The sequence below is a fragment of the Engystomops pustulosus genome, chromosome 5 (genome assembly GCF_040894005.1).
Source record: "Engystomops pustulosus chromosome 5, aEngPut4.maternal, whole genome shotgun sequence".
Classification (NCBI taxonomy): Eukaryota; Metazoa; Chordata; class Amphibia; order Anura; family Leptodactylidae; genus Engystomops; species Engystomops pustulosus.
In genome coordinates, this window is record NC_092415.1 from 48,838,075 (window position 1) to 48,853,085 (window position 15,011).

At 38.6% G+C, this 15,011-nt stretch overlaps 1 protein-coding gene across 1 annotated transcript; it reads right to left on the bottom strand.

Moving 5' to 3' along the window:
• Positions 1-6,712: 6,712 nt before the first annotated feature.
• On the bottom strand, positions 6,713-9,289 carry LOC140134002 (transcription factor Sox-17-alpha-like). The gene is made up of 2 exons (XM_072154667.1): positions 8,941-9,289; positions 6,713-7,883 (listed from the first exon to the last, which is right to left on the bottom strand). The coding sequence occupies exons 1-2, from the start codon at positions 9,224-9,226 to the stop codon at positions 7,021-7,023; spliced, it is 1,149 nt and encodes a 382-aa protein (XP_072010768.1). The 5' UTR covers positions 9,227-9,289; the 3' UTR covers positions 6,713-7,020.
• Positions 9,290-15,011: the final 5,722 nt, after the last annotated feature.

Sequence of the window (15,011 nt, forward strand, 5' to 3'; positions counted from 1 at the left end):
GGGCAGGTGGCTGGCTATATACAAGGGGGCAGGGGGTGGCTAAATACTAGGGGGCTGTTGGTTATATACTGGGGCAGGGGACTAATGATTATATACTAGGGGGCAGGGGTGGGCTATATACTGGGGGTTTGCTGGCTATATAGTGGGGGGCATGTACTTGCTGGCTATATACTGGCTGGAGGCTGTGACCAATGCATTTCCCACCCTCGGCTTATACTTGAGACAATAGGTTTTCCCAGTTTTTTTGTGTTAAAATTAGGTACCTCGGCTTCTACTCAGGTCAACTTATACTAGAGTATATACAGTAATATTCTATGCAATGTTTTGGGAAAACAACCGAATGAGAACAAAACCCCCACAACTACTAGTTTATACTGCGTGTGTTGTTTTTATTGTTATGTGTTTTCTGAGAAAAAGAAGAAGAAGAAAAGGGGGTTATAATCTTTTTTTTTTTATTTTTCTATTTTTTTTTTTACTTTATTTTTAGGCCCCTTAGTGTGTTTGACCTTTAGTGTATCTAAATGCCATATGAAATACATTACAGTATAATTCTGCAATGTATTACAACATATTGCTGATGTCCTGCTTCACTGTAGCATCCTGCGTCTGGTGATTCTCCTGTGGCTAAGGCTACATTGACACGGCTGCATGGGGGACGTGTATACGGCCGACGTATATATACGCCCGATATACGTCCCCCATAGACAGCAATGGGCGCACAGCGCCCTCCAGGAGCGGTACGGTGCAGCACACGTGCGGCACCCTACCGCTCCGTACCCCGGTAAAAGATAGGACATGTCCTATCTTTTCCCATGTTACGGCGCCGTGTGCCATATATCCCTATGGTGAGGGGCGGGGGTGATTAGCGCTCACCTCCTCCTCCTCTCCCCGCGCGCTGCCGTGTGCCCGCAGTGCTACAGTACAGGGGGCAACGGCAGTGTGCATGTAGCCTAACACAAAGCAATATAGTGGAGGGCAGAACCTGTGAGTGTATAGTAAGGGCAGGTGCACACGACGGCTAACAGTGGCCATGTGCCATCTAAATGCAATCCCTTATAATGGCCACGGTCATTACTATAACAGACTGTTAGGAGGTAGAGCATGTCCTAAGGAATACCTTTTTCACGTATCACTCATAGACTGTAGTTCATGTCACATTAACATTAACATCCACTTCTAATTGCTTGTTTTTGAAATATTCCTATGCAGTTATCCTAAGGCTGGGTCTCCTGGGTCTCCATACACCCAACCTTCCTCCATGATAAGTTAGTGAAATTCCCAATGGAATGCCAGACAGAGAAATGCTGCTGCTTCCTCAGTGGTGTCTGGCGCAGGCATATATATAAGTGAACCCATCCGAAGCCCGACATCCCAACTCATGCCACTCTGGACACTGTTGGTTCACAATCTCTTTTTGAGAGTGTGGTGTGAACACTTTTTCTTTAAGACACAAGATATCCCTTTGCAGATGGTTTTACTTTGTTTCCCAATTTCTGTGTTTTACCAGAATTCCCTGTCCTGGTCCTTCCTGTTTCTAGATGGGAAATACTTCCTGAATGAAAAGAAAATATGTCACAGGAAAAGACACTACATTGCATCTTTTGCAATAAAATGAAATCACGTAGCTTCTATTGACCTCCATGGGGCAATATTGACCTTGTTACATTCCTGCAATAATAATTTTGCATACAACCCCTAATACCTAATAAAAAAGAACTCCCATCCCATTTATATTACCTCCTGCCCTATAAATAATTTAGGTGAGGTAAATAGTGCTGCTCTGATCACCATTCAGCCTCTCCAAATGACACAGCAACTTAAAGGGATACTGTCACCTAAAGCTACTAGTATAACATAAAGCTACTACCCCCATCAGGTAGGGTCTGAAATGTTTTTTTTAATTCCCTCTTTTCTGTAAAACCTGATCTGTTTACCTATGAAAATAAATCCCCTCCTATAAGCCGAGAAGAGTCATATTTTTCCTAAGATGAGTCAAGTTTAGAGGCTGCAGGGAGACTTCAGATGTTCGGTTCTATAGTACCTAGAAACATGCCTTTGGTGTCATATTAATTATAAGAATCTCATCTTTCAGATCCTATCAGACCAGGAAATATAGTCAATTTAAGAAATGGGCTGAAACTGGTACTTTATCTGCATCTTACATGTGTAGCAATGTCTTCAACTGCCTGTATCTCTGTCTCTGTAGTTCACAGAACCACAATATGTGATCTAAAAATTAGATTCTGATCTTTAATATCACACCAAGAGCATGGTTCTAGATACTCTAGAACTGAAGATAAGGGTGTCTGAATTAATACTCCACCTCCAGCTTCCAAACCGTCGCAGGCAAAATATGACTCATCTCTGCTCATTTTCACATGACTTTAGAGTAGGTAAACACCTACACTTAAAAGAGGAGAATCTAGAAAGGGCAGTTCATATCATACCAGAGAGGTAAAATTTGTGTTTTTGGTGCAAGATTTATCAACAGGGAATTGCTGGCTTTGGTCCCATAGAAATGATAGTGGTCTTCAGATCATGCTTCATCTGATGACCAGAAGGCATGGACTACATGTCACTTGTGAATGATGCAAAAAAAAAGGCAAATGTAAATGTCCCCCTATGCATCAAAGTAAAGCAGACAGATAACACAGAAGATACGGTCTTGCACCTAAGTCGTAAACACTTTAGGTACGGACCTGCTTAACTGGTCAGAAGATTTGCAAGCCAGTCAGTTGTGTAGTATGTTACTAGGCAATGAATATCCCTACGTCTAAAACTAAACCAGGCCTGCAGGTTCATCTTACTCTCCAGACATCGCAGTTGTCTGCCTTCTTTGTTTAACAACAATCTTCCTTAGTGATTTCTAAATTCCTCCATATAACTGGTTCCACCAACATTGTGGACTCCTCCGGTTGGTACACACTGCAGATTTATTGGCCAGCTTACATGTTGCAACTGTTGGGCAAATGATCAAGCTCTATTGTTCCAACAAAGTCGTTCCCAATATCTGCCAAGGCAAGGAGAAGCTTCATGTGCCAGCCTCATTTCCTTGGCCGCGGCCATGTGAACTGAACTTGATACATCATAATGAGTTATGATGTAATAAACTTTAGGGCAGTTTCTAGAATTATTTTTAACAAGGGGAATCTGAAAAAAGTGCAACCCCTAGAAATCATTCAATTCCACTGTGTATGATGCCCCCAACAAATATACATGTATATATAAAATACAATCTCTCCAGATAAATTAATAATAATCAATAATAATTCCTTTATTTATATAGCGCACACAGATCTTGACAAATCGGTCCCTGTCCCAATGGGCCTCACAATCTAATCAACCTACTTGTATGTTTTGGAGTGTGGGAGGAAACCGGAGGACCCGGAAGAAACCTATTTGCAGATGTTGACCTGGATAGGACTGGGACTTGAACCCAGGACCCCAGTGCTGCAAGGCTGTAGTGCTACCCACTGAGCCACCCTGTAAATGATATTTTATGCAACATGATACCCTGGGTTAGCATACAATGACCCCATGTCATAGATATTAAAATATCTACAGGGTCTTAAAATTAAAATATAGTACCACCCATTAATTATTTTAATAGCTCTGCATATAAATACAACATCAGAATCAACTTCAGTACAGAAATACAGCATCAGAACCAAAGTCAGTAAATAAATACAGCACCAGAACCAAGCTCATTATGTAACTACTGCACCAGAACCAAAATCATTAAATAAATACTGCCCAAGTATAAGTATAAGTACTGCCCATATGTCTTAAAGACACAGATGCTATTGATTATACCATACCAGATTATACCATACCAGATGTACTCAACTGTTCCAAATTGCTGGTGCCCTGGCAGTTGCACCCCCTGCCCAGTGATAGAAACAACCCTGATATCATTATAGTATAACCTTAGGCTTTCAGTCATGGGAGTGATAACTAAAAAAAAAAACATTAGGCACTCAATGGAAATTGACAGCATATTCATAATTTGTGCCCCCAGCAAGGGCCTTTTTCACACATCAAGTCTGTTTCTAAGCCAAAATCAGTAGCAGGTAGCACACACCTATACCTTATCTCTATGTAATACCCACTCCTTGGCTTACAAACACTGACATGAGAATAAGGCTTCAGGCTAGGTTCACACAACGCACTTGACAGCATTTCCATGGCATTTTTCGAAGAAAGGGTAAGGGAATTGCTGCCAGAAAGTGAGTCAATACCACATTGTTTCACAATTGAACGTCAAGTTCTTTCGAAAAACTGTTATATAAAATGTCACAAATCAAAAAATGTGATAAAAACTCCGAGCAGTTACATGCATTTTAAAATCTACCCCCAAGTAGTTTGTGAATGAGACCAAACAAATGTTGTAAATATTAGTGTATCAACAATTATTTAGTTGATGCCTCAGAAAAAAAATTATAAAATTACATTTTTGGTTAGCGATTAAAAGATACAATGGGGCAGATTTATCAAGCAGTCTGAAACTCATAATATTTAAAGTTGCCCATGGCAACCAATCACAGCTCAGCTTTCATTTCACCAGTGCTCATGAATATTTTAAAGGGGAGCTGTGATTGGTTGCCATGGGCAATTGGAAATATTCTGACTTTCAGACTGCTTGATAAATCTGCCCCAATATCTTATATTCACATTTCCTTTCAAATTCATCACCTAATTTCAGCAGACGCATGTTCTATGTCTTATTCCGCTGGATGGGTTTAAAAGAAATGTATTTTCCTGACGTCCAAACCTCCCAATTCAGATACAAGGACTGAAATAGGATTGCAGAACTCTATCGAAGCAAATCTGCTGTGTGTGAATTTGTACTAATCCTGTGGTCTCTTGGCACAAAAATAGTCAATGTCCCATAATCTATTTTGAGAAAAGAAAACATAAAATGACAAAGCACATGGGGTGCTGTAGGTGTGTGCCGCTGCTACCCGTTTTATATGGCCAAAGCAAACACTTGCCATATCAACGATACAACTAAAGACGTATATGAATTTTTGATGTAGACTGGTTAAATGGGTGCTGCTGCACCCTTCTGGAATGTAGAAAAGGGGCGTAATTACAGTGGTAGCAGCCACTAAGGGGCCTGCAATGCCATCCGACCAGATACATAGTAAAGAGTGGAGGATGTGCACCATAATATACATATTATGCTGCACATCATACAGTATAATACGTATATAACATATACTGTATGTGATGTTAGGCAGCACAGTGGCTTAGTGATTAGCATTACAGCCTTGAAGCACTTGGGACCTGATTTCAAGTCCCAGGGTCAACATCTGCAAAGAGTTTATATGTTTTCTCCGTGTTTGCATGGGTTTCCTCCAGGTCTGCCGGTTTCCTCCCACACTACAAAACATACTGGTAGGTTGATTAGATTGTGAGCCCCATTAGGACAGGCACCAATTTGGCAATCTGTGCACACTATACATAAATTATTATTTTATGTACATGCTGTATGTGTAATAGGTGTATGGTTTCTGTATATACTGTAGGTCAGTATATATATTGTATGTTTGTATATGGCACTGTATGTGTGCGCCTGCTACAAACTGAACTTAACGAAGGACATGAAATTTACATTGATGTCCATGGGATTTTTAATTAATACGTTAAACCTTTGTAAATCCTCCATTCTTTACTTTAACGTACGGAAAAACTGGTAGTGTGAATTTAACCTAAGGGATGGATAGGAAAGTGAGATCGGTATATAGAAATGAGACATCTATAGATGACATCTATGAAGGATGGATAGATTTAAGGGATGAATAGGATAGATGGGCAGATATAGAAGCTTTCGACACTTGTCATATATTAAGCTCAGTTTAGTTGTAGCTTTTTGGAACGGTGGTAAATAAATGGAAATCCTGACAGTAGTGTTAAATGAACTTAATAAACTACTATTAAGTATTTACTCAGAAATTGCAGGGACTGTTAACAACAGTACTAATAATAAAACAAAACAAAACATAGAATTCATAAGTCCATGATCAATGGAATATAAATATGACATATATATATATATATATACACACACTGTATACAATCATAGCTCAATAATAAATGCTAGCTAAATAAGTTGGATCTGTTAGTACAAACTATCATTAAAGCCTCCATTAAAAAGAGTAAAGAATGGAGGTTTGAATTAAATTACATTAGGCGTAGACAACACTTTTTGCTACACTGTATGTGTGAAGAGTAAGACAATTCTATTGCCCTTTCATTTGTAAGTATAATATAACATGAAGCTATTTTAATCATGTTTTATTATACATGGCAACAATATTTTTCTTTGCACATATTACTCTTTATGGTTTAGTATCATGCTTATGTTTCAGATTTATTTGATATTTGGAGTAATAATGTAAACATCATAAGTTAATTTCAAATCTATAACAATAGAGCAAGACTAAATAACTTATAAGGCAATCTCCCCCCACGTTATCAAGTCAGCACCATGTGATGCATATTGCCCTCCACTTTATTATGTATACTATATTTTGTGATATTGATTGTTTCAATAGTAATAAAAATGACTTATATTGCAAGAAAAACATAGAATTTAGGATCTGTTACCATAAATGTTTAAGATACCTAGAAAATAAAAGACACCATCACATGCTTGTTCATTTTAATTCATTTTATTTAAAAAAAAGTGCAAAATAAAATCACTATAAAAAGTTTTTTTTGTGTTTTTTTAAAAATTCATATCTATACATAGAGGCCGTGTACATGTACACATAAGGAGTTGCATTGCATTCAATGAAAACTAGAGATCAAATGTGACTTGATCTTGGATGTCGCATAGTCCAGGGGATGTGGGGGTCAGTTCATATGTAATAATTTACATAAATAAGTCAGCACATGATTTAATGTTCTTCCCACATTTCTTATAAGTCTGAAACGACTTGAAGTAATAAGTTCCCAAGAGCTGGATATCCTTTCTGAGGATACTCCAGGAGATGCAGAGTAGTAGGCATCAGTCTCTCATACATTGGAGTAGCTGCAGTAGTAGACAGCCGTGCTGGCATCAGACAGTACTGAGGATATCAGTCCATTCTCTGCAGCCTGCTCTTGTCCATGATAATGCATCCCTACATCAGACTTGGCCACGTAACTAAGATATTGTTCAAACTCAGTCCTGTCCACCTCACCCAACATCTCATTCTGCTGCACTTGTTCTACTCTAGGGATCTGTTGGGACTCAGGCGGAGGAGAGGGTTGGCTGACTTGTTGCACTTGGTGAGGTCTTCCAGAACTCGGCATGTACATCTGGCTGTAGTACATCTGTGGGGGGGTCTGGCACCCCATCATACTCTGGACAGGACTTCCTTGTCCCACCTGTTCATTCTGTGGAACATGTCTACCAAGCATGGTAGAGGCAGGATTTTGTTGGTGGGAAGCGTATGGTGTGTTGTAACCATAAGGTATCATTGGACAATCTTCTTGGACAGGAGATGTGAAGAAGGTATGATCAGTCTCTGGTATATCCAGAGGGGATGTTTCAGGTGTAGGCAAGCTGTAGCTGTCATAGTGACCACCTATGACCTGAGATTCTCTGTAGTGATGACCATTCTGAGGAAGCTGGTTATGGTGATAGGACTGCTCTGCATACCCAAGGTTGAAGTTTTCCACACACATCCTTCCATCACTGCCCAGTATTGTGGGGTCAGCCTGCTCCGACATATGCATGAAGCCACTCTCTGCCCTCTTCATCCTCTTCACCTGCTTCCTCCTCCTGGGTCTGTACTTATAATTAGGATGGTCCTGCATGTGCTGTACTCTCAATCTCTCCGCTTCCTCCACAAATGGCCTCTTCTCAGGCAGGGTCAGAGATTTCCAGGATTTTCCTTTAAATTACAAAGAGAAACAACATTAGGATCTGAACAATGTCACATATCATTATAAGCAATTATCCTGCTAACACTTTCACATAAAATAAAAATACAGCAGTTTTTGAAGCTTTATGTCCAAGCCAAAGCTAGAAGTGGGTCCAACAGGAAGAAGCTTAAGTCTTTCTCTTATATATTTCATCTTTTTGAATAAACATTTTGACTTTGTCTCAAATCCAGTATGAAAAGTGGCACAAAAATACAACATTTCAAAATAAAAAAAAACTTAAGGGTGAAACAAAACTTTATTTTTACAAAGCTAGATTTTTATGGCAACTACAGATGAGCAAATAATTCAAGATTCAGTTTGGACCCATGTTGCACCAATAGTTCTGGAAATTTGTATATTACCCCTTCTGGTCTTCTAAAAACACTGATTTTATTTTTTTACAGGTCTTTTTTTGTTCCTTTTTAACAAATATTTTCATTAGTGTTATGGTTAATGCCAGTCCTAATAATACCTATGTAAAAATGTGTTTAGAGGACTAGACTATTAATATTATCTATTGTAGCAACATTGTTTTTCCCAAAGGGAATCAGAGAAAATTCAGATTTTGTTTGGTGCCTGAAAATCGATTTGGACTGAATCAACAAATATATTTTCTCATCTCTAATGAGCAGGTTAGAAAATAACTATTACTTAAAATAATGAATTAACAATATTTACTACATTATTATAGTAAATCTAGAGATAAAAAATGACAATAATGTAATCAATAAAACCAATGTCCATAGAAAAAAGAAATGACATTCTAAATTGAATTGTCCAATATTATAAATAAACTATTTTAAAAAATATTACAAAATAATAAACTAATCTAGTTTTATCTCATTCATGAGAGAAATGTCAGGGAAATATGATCTATATAAATATATATAGATACAATTTCATAGATAAAGTAAATAGTCAATCGAAATATTAAATACCTGTAATAGGAACATAAAACTAGATCTGGTTTATAGCAGTAAATGACAAGGAGACTAGAAAGTGGTGATACCCCGGAGCCCCCATTACCTAGCATCTTGCTGAGTTCGGCGTTGTGCAGGTCCGGGTTCTGTTGGGCCAGTCTCTTGCGCTCGTCTTTCGCCCACACCATGAAGGCATTCATAGGACGGCGGATCCGGGCTTCGGCTTTACTCCTGGGGTTGGAGGGGTCACCCTTGCTCTTGGGGTCCCCCATGGCAGAGGTCATGGTGTCGGGCGCCCACTGGCACTGTCCCAGGCCGGGCATCATCACTGGCACTGAGCACTTTCCCTGGAGCTGGTCGTCGCTGGCGTATCCACCATCAGGGCTGCTCATGTCTGGAGAGGAGAGACCAGGGCGCGGGTCACACGGAGTGCGGAGGACTAGTGTCTGCCCCGGGGACATCACCAGGCGACTATAACCTCAGCGCCGGCCAATCAGCGCCCGGAGGCGGGGTCACACTGCAGAAAGGTGTTAGAGGCGGGGCATGAGCGCGGACAACTTCTACAGTTCTACAAGTTCTGCAAACACGCCCTCTACCAGCTCCGCCCCGTCACCTGTGCAGGAGAAGAATAGCGTAAACCTGCCATAACGCTACAGCTAGAGCTATGCCAGCTATGCCTACATAATACAGCCCCTCAGCATAGCCTGCAACACCGTGTATTGTATGCAGGATCATTAGCTAAGCCATGTCTCCTCCTCTAAGTAAATATGGAGGTTATTTAGATACATTCTGCAATGTGGGAGGTCATTTATCACCATGTAATATTATACTCCCTCTTTCATCCTATTGTAATATAGGGAAAGATCAAATAGACATGTGTCAGTGAGGGATTAGATAGGGGTATGGGGCAGGGGGGGGGGTTTATATACATATTATAAAGGGGAATCAGCTATGGAAATATTAGAAGGAATGATCAAATCAGAGACATAGGGATGAAAGGTATCTAGAGGGTTCGGATCGACTTGTTATATGTGATCAAGAGGAATCAGATAGACATATAAAACTAACATATGACAAATTGCAATACATAACAGCGAGGTGTGAAATACAGTAATATAAAATACTAACATATGAAAAAGTGTAACATTTAATAGTGAAAATGTGATGTTGTAACGAGTATATGTGAGATATTAGTGAGGATTAGGCATGTAATAACATGTATTAGTGAGAAATGTGATACTGTAACATATTATAGTGAGAGATGGGATAGTGTAACATGTGATACTGAGATGAGATACTGTAACATATAATAGTGAGCAAATATGCATGTAATAACTGAGATATATGATCCCAGCGAGGATGTCATACTGAGAAGATAACGTGATAGTGAGGAATAAGGTATGTAACATGATACTAAATATCAGATACTGTAACAATATGTAATACTGAGATATAAAATACTGGTGTGGATGAGCTGAGAAGCTAACAAGAAATGATGGATGGAACGCGATGCTAAATATCAGGTTCTGTACCAATATTTCATACTGAGATATTAGTGAAAATGAGACACTAATAATATAATAGTGAACATGTAATAATGAGCTAAAAGATATGGTGACATGTGATACTGTAAAATACCGCAGACTTCAAATTGTGATAGTTAGGAATTAGCCATGTCCTATGATCATGTGGTTATACAATGATAATGTGATTATAATAATATATTATGTATATTGTGTTATAGTTCTATATTGTCTGTGCTGGCCTATTAGGCAGTAAGTTAGATCTCGAGATATTTCAGTATAGTCACTGTAATTCTTCCTTATTCAACCACAATCAAAAGCAATAAATAGATTGACAAGTATTAGATCATGAGTCTCATCCTCTTTATATAGTTTCTCTCATACTTTGTAACTTACAGTCATTTGTACGCAGACAATTAGGAATATAGGAATCACTGAATATTCTTTATATATATGATATATATGCTTCTTTCCTAATAATTAGGATATTAATAGCACTAATGATCAGATCTCTTATTTGTCCTCCTTCTGTTTGCTCTGGAAGGGAACAATACATTATATGGGATAAGAGATCACCAGGCTCCACTCACAAGAGTTACAGCCCTTATCTTATTTTCCTATGGAGATTCTATATCAAAGCCTGTCTAATAGTGTAACATTTAAATACAATACCAGTGAAGTCTCAGACCCTGCCTCATAGTCAGTGCTCTGTAACAGTCTTTTTTCAGAGGATGATAAGATTTGCCAGTAATAGACTTATAAATGATGAATTTAATATGGACACTTAAGATATGATATAGCTTCATGCTTCTTCTATATATGCTTTGAGATAGTATCACTATGCCCTCTTGGCACCACAATGCCACCTGCATAGTAAATCTTGTGCTAAATGTTTTTTCTATTTAAGTCCTGAATAGTAGTCCAGCTCCTGTTATCAGGGTCAGCCACAAATGCCGCACCAGAGGCTGCCAGCATCCGCACTGCTTCCTGGAGGGGCACCACTCACTGATTTAGGGACCTTCATAGTGACTCAGGAGGACCGTCCTAGTATTAGGACAAGCTTTAACCCCTTGTCTGCTTTAGTATGAAGAATTCAGAGAAATGACTTCAAGTTAGAACTGTAAATTTTACCAAGCATTTGTAGTTTAGTTAGTTTTGGTGGGGGGTTGTTGTATTGTACCACACAAATAGAGAATTTTGCACAGGTTTTTCAATCACTGCATTTACTTCACCCAGATTTTTTATAGGCATAGATCTTGCTTACAGACTCACACTCGCTTATGAATGCTAGCCCATGAACGGATACTGATACATATAGCAGTTTCTTCACTATAATGCACAAAGAAGGGGAAACTTATGAGGGTAAAATGGCCTTTAATGGTGTAAAGTTATGGCGATTTGTTGCAATGATTTCCGTTTTTATTTCAATAATAGCTAAGATGTATATAAGCGATAATATGTAATTATATTTTAACGGAGATAGACAATATACAAGTAAATAGATGAAAGGTGTATAGATTAATATATAATAAATGGATAGATAAAGATATAGGGAAAGGTAAGCTGCATGATAGATAGATAGATAGATAGATAGATAGATAGATAGATAGATAGATAGATAGATAGATAGATAGTATATAGATGATAAAAATTAGATAACAGAGAAGTAAAAAGATGGTATATGGATTGGTGGGTGATAAATGGACTTATAGATGGGTGATGTAGGGGCAGATAAGATAGAAACAGATAGATGTAGAATATTTATAGTTGATAAAATTGTAGATTGTAGATCAGTAAATGTATGTAGATTGATAGATGATACATAGACACATAATAGTTCGATGATATAGGGACGAATAACCTGAAACACAGATAGATAAATAGATAAATGGGTCGATAGACAGATGTAAAGATATAATATACATCTATGATAAAAAAAATTAGATAATAGAAAGTAGAAAGATAGATGGTATATGGAATGAATAAATAAACAGATAGATAGAACATAGATGATAAAATGTTACACAATAGATGACAGGGATATTAACTTTTTTTAATGTGTTACAAATATAGAACATACAGTATAGTTATTAAAATATAACAATAAAAATATAATTATTAATTATTCTTTAACTATTTTCTATACTTCTTAATTGTTGTTAGTTAACTGCACTTACAACCATACAACAATATCAATATAGCAAACATCATTTTATAGGAAATTGCAATTAAAGCTGAAAGCAACATCTGAAAATAACTTCCTTTGACTACTAAGATGTCTATTTCTTTACTTAAACATCGCCATATATTCTGCGATCTGATCTTCTTATTATAGTACAACCAGTTGAGTTCTTGAAGAGCTCAGCCTGTAATGACTCGTTTGACCTGTAGGGGGCGCGTTTTGGACGATGCCTCGGCTCCAGCTGTGAGAGAGCAGAGACATTTGTATGTTGTGTCAGTTTCGTGCCCCTTCACACCACAAGGTGACACGTTATTACAGGGATGTGTATTACACCCGCTGCTGGGGAAACATGGGGTTAATGGCGGACACTGCAGGGGCAGCTGATATTACTGAAGTGTGAACAGCTCTCTAGTGACGCACAGCGAGCTGTCCTTGTCCTGGCAGAGGCTTCATGTGGATTTCAGTCCTGAGGTGTGAAAGGAGAAAGTAGCAGGACTGCGCCACGGCTATGGAGGCATCATTGTACATTATTACCTCTCTTCTTCTAATGTCCAGTCCCTGCATATCATAATCTTCTCTTACCATCTCCCTAAATGGCTAAATGCGTTTCTACAGTATCTCCCCCTATATGCCTAATAATCTGTTTTCCATCTCTATATGATAATAACATTTGCACTGAAATACAGTAAAACTGTTGCCCCTTCCCCATATAACATAACCCCCCTAAATGCCATAATAACCCCCTCCCCCTATATGAATAATCTTTTCCTCTTCATTCTTTTCATTCCTCCCCATATAAGACAATATTAGAGCCTCATCTTCCAGTCTCTGCCTTCTCCCAATAGTACACAATGGGGGACATGTATTATCGTATCTGCGCCTAAAAAATGACGGGATCTTTTGTTTTTTTTTTTTGGGCGCAGAATTGTTGTGGAACATTTATAATGAGTTTGCGCCAGAAAAAACTGATATTTCCCACTATCCCGACTCCTCCATCTTTTTTTGGCGCAAGTGGGCGTGGCCTAACTTTTCCACATTACCGTCACATTTATGTGTATTTTGTCAGCATTTTTAGGCACAATTTTTGGTGCACAATAGACCAGGAAAAAAATGGTCAGAGAGCAAAATGAAGGCGCAGTCCATATAAGATTTTGGCGCACATCTCATTGATGTCGCATTTTTATGGCGCACGACTGATTATTACCGTTTACCAATTATTTACTTACAGCCGTGCGCCACTTTAATACACCTGGCTGTGCTTTCCGCAGACTGATCTCCGCTGCCGACAGTCTTGCTAGCGCCAGAATTAGTAAATCCCCCAAAATAACCTGCTGTTTAACCTGTATGATCATATTTATGACGTATTAATCTCTCCTTTTATCCTTGTATGACATAATAATGTAAAAATATAAATATAAAAGGATCTAGTGCAATCCTGCACCAAAAATAATAAATCCCCCTCTCTGTATTTTACTATGGATCCCATAGCGTCTGTGACATACTAGTCATCCCGGTCACCAAATTTATTATCCTAGACTCTCCCATTCTCAGATATATTCTTCATTTTTCATTTCTTAAAATATTATTTTACACTTTCTCCCTATTCATAGTAATCTGCCCGTACTCTCCTTAATGAGATCTTTCATTACGTTTTTTGTTTTTATTTATACTTTTGGCATTAAATGTTATCTAATGTCATACATTGCTGTCTCGCTTCCTACTGCATTATGAACGTCTCTGGGATATACAGTTTTTATGGTACAACTGCTTCTCAGTCTACTCACTACATTTTTAGTGTAATATTTATTGTGGCAGATCCACAGTAGAACAAACTGAGGCCCATAGTCATTACGTCCCACCCAAGTGTTTGTCATGTGCATTGACAGGCAGGGGAGGGGGATGATGTGGAGGAGAGAAAGAATACATGAGGAGACACAGACACACGCGGGGAGCCGAGTAATGTGAATTATACTTATATAAAGTACTGAAATGATTCAGAATGCTGACAAAGGTATTTTTAAAATCAGCATAGCAGAGGCTATTGGAACCTGTCACCAGCTAAAAATTAGATTCCTGGTGACAGGTTCGCTTTAAGCCCTGGATGATGTAGAAGATCTGAGGTGGACACTTAGGGCATAGGGTTGTGCTTCCACCCCAAACTCCAGGGCCTCATGCATGTGTGACCATCAGTAAGATCTGCAAAGCAATGGCTCCCAGTAAATCTCTGTAGACAAACACAAAAGAGTGTGTTATATACATCCAAAAGAATATTAATGGCATGCATATGGATTCTTACTATTTTCAGTTTATCTTTGATCCCGTGGATACACAAGCTAACATGGCTATGAGCTACTCCTGTTTCATGGCTATGAGCTACTCCATGGCTATGAGCTACTCTTGCCCGCCATAGTACGGCGGACACATGTTAGCGCTGGGGAGAGGAGGACGGCGTGAGTGCTGATAACCTCTGAC

Coding starts and splice junctions, on each gene's coding strand:
- LOC140134002 (XM_072154667.1), bottom strand. CDS start 9,226: ATGAGCAGCCCTGATGGTGGATACGCCAGCGACGACCAGCTCCAGGGA. Junction 7,884..8,940: donor CGAACTCAGCAAGATGCTAG/GTAATGGGGGCT, acceptor TGTAATTTAAAG/GAAAATCCTGGAAATCTCTG.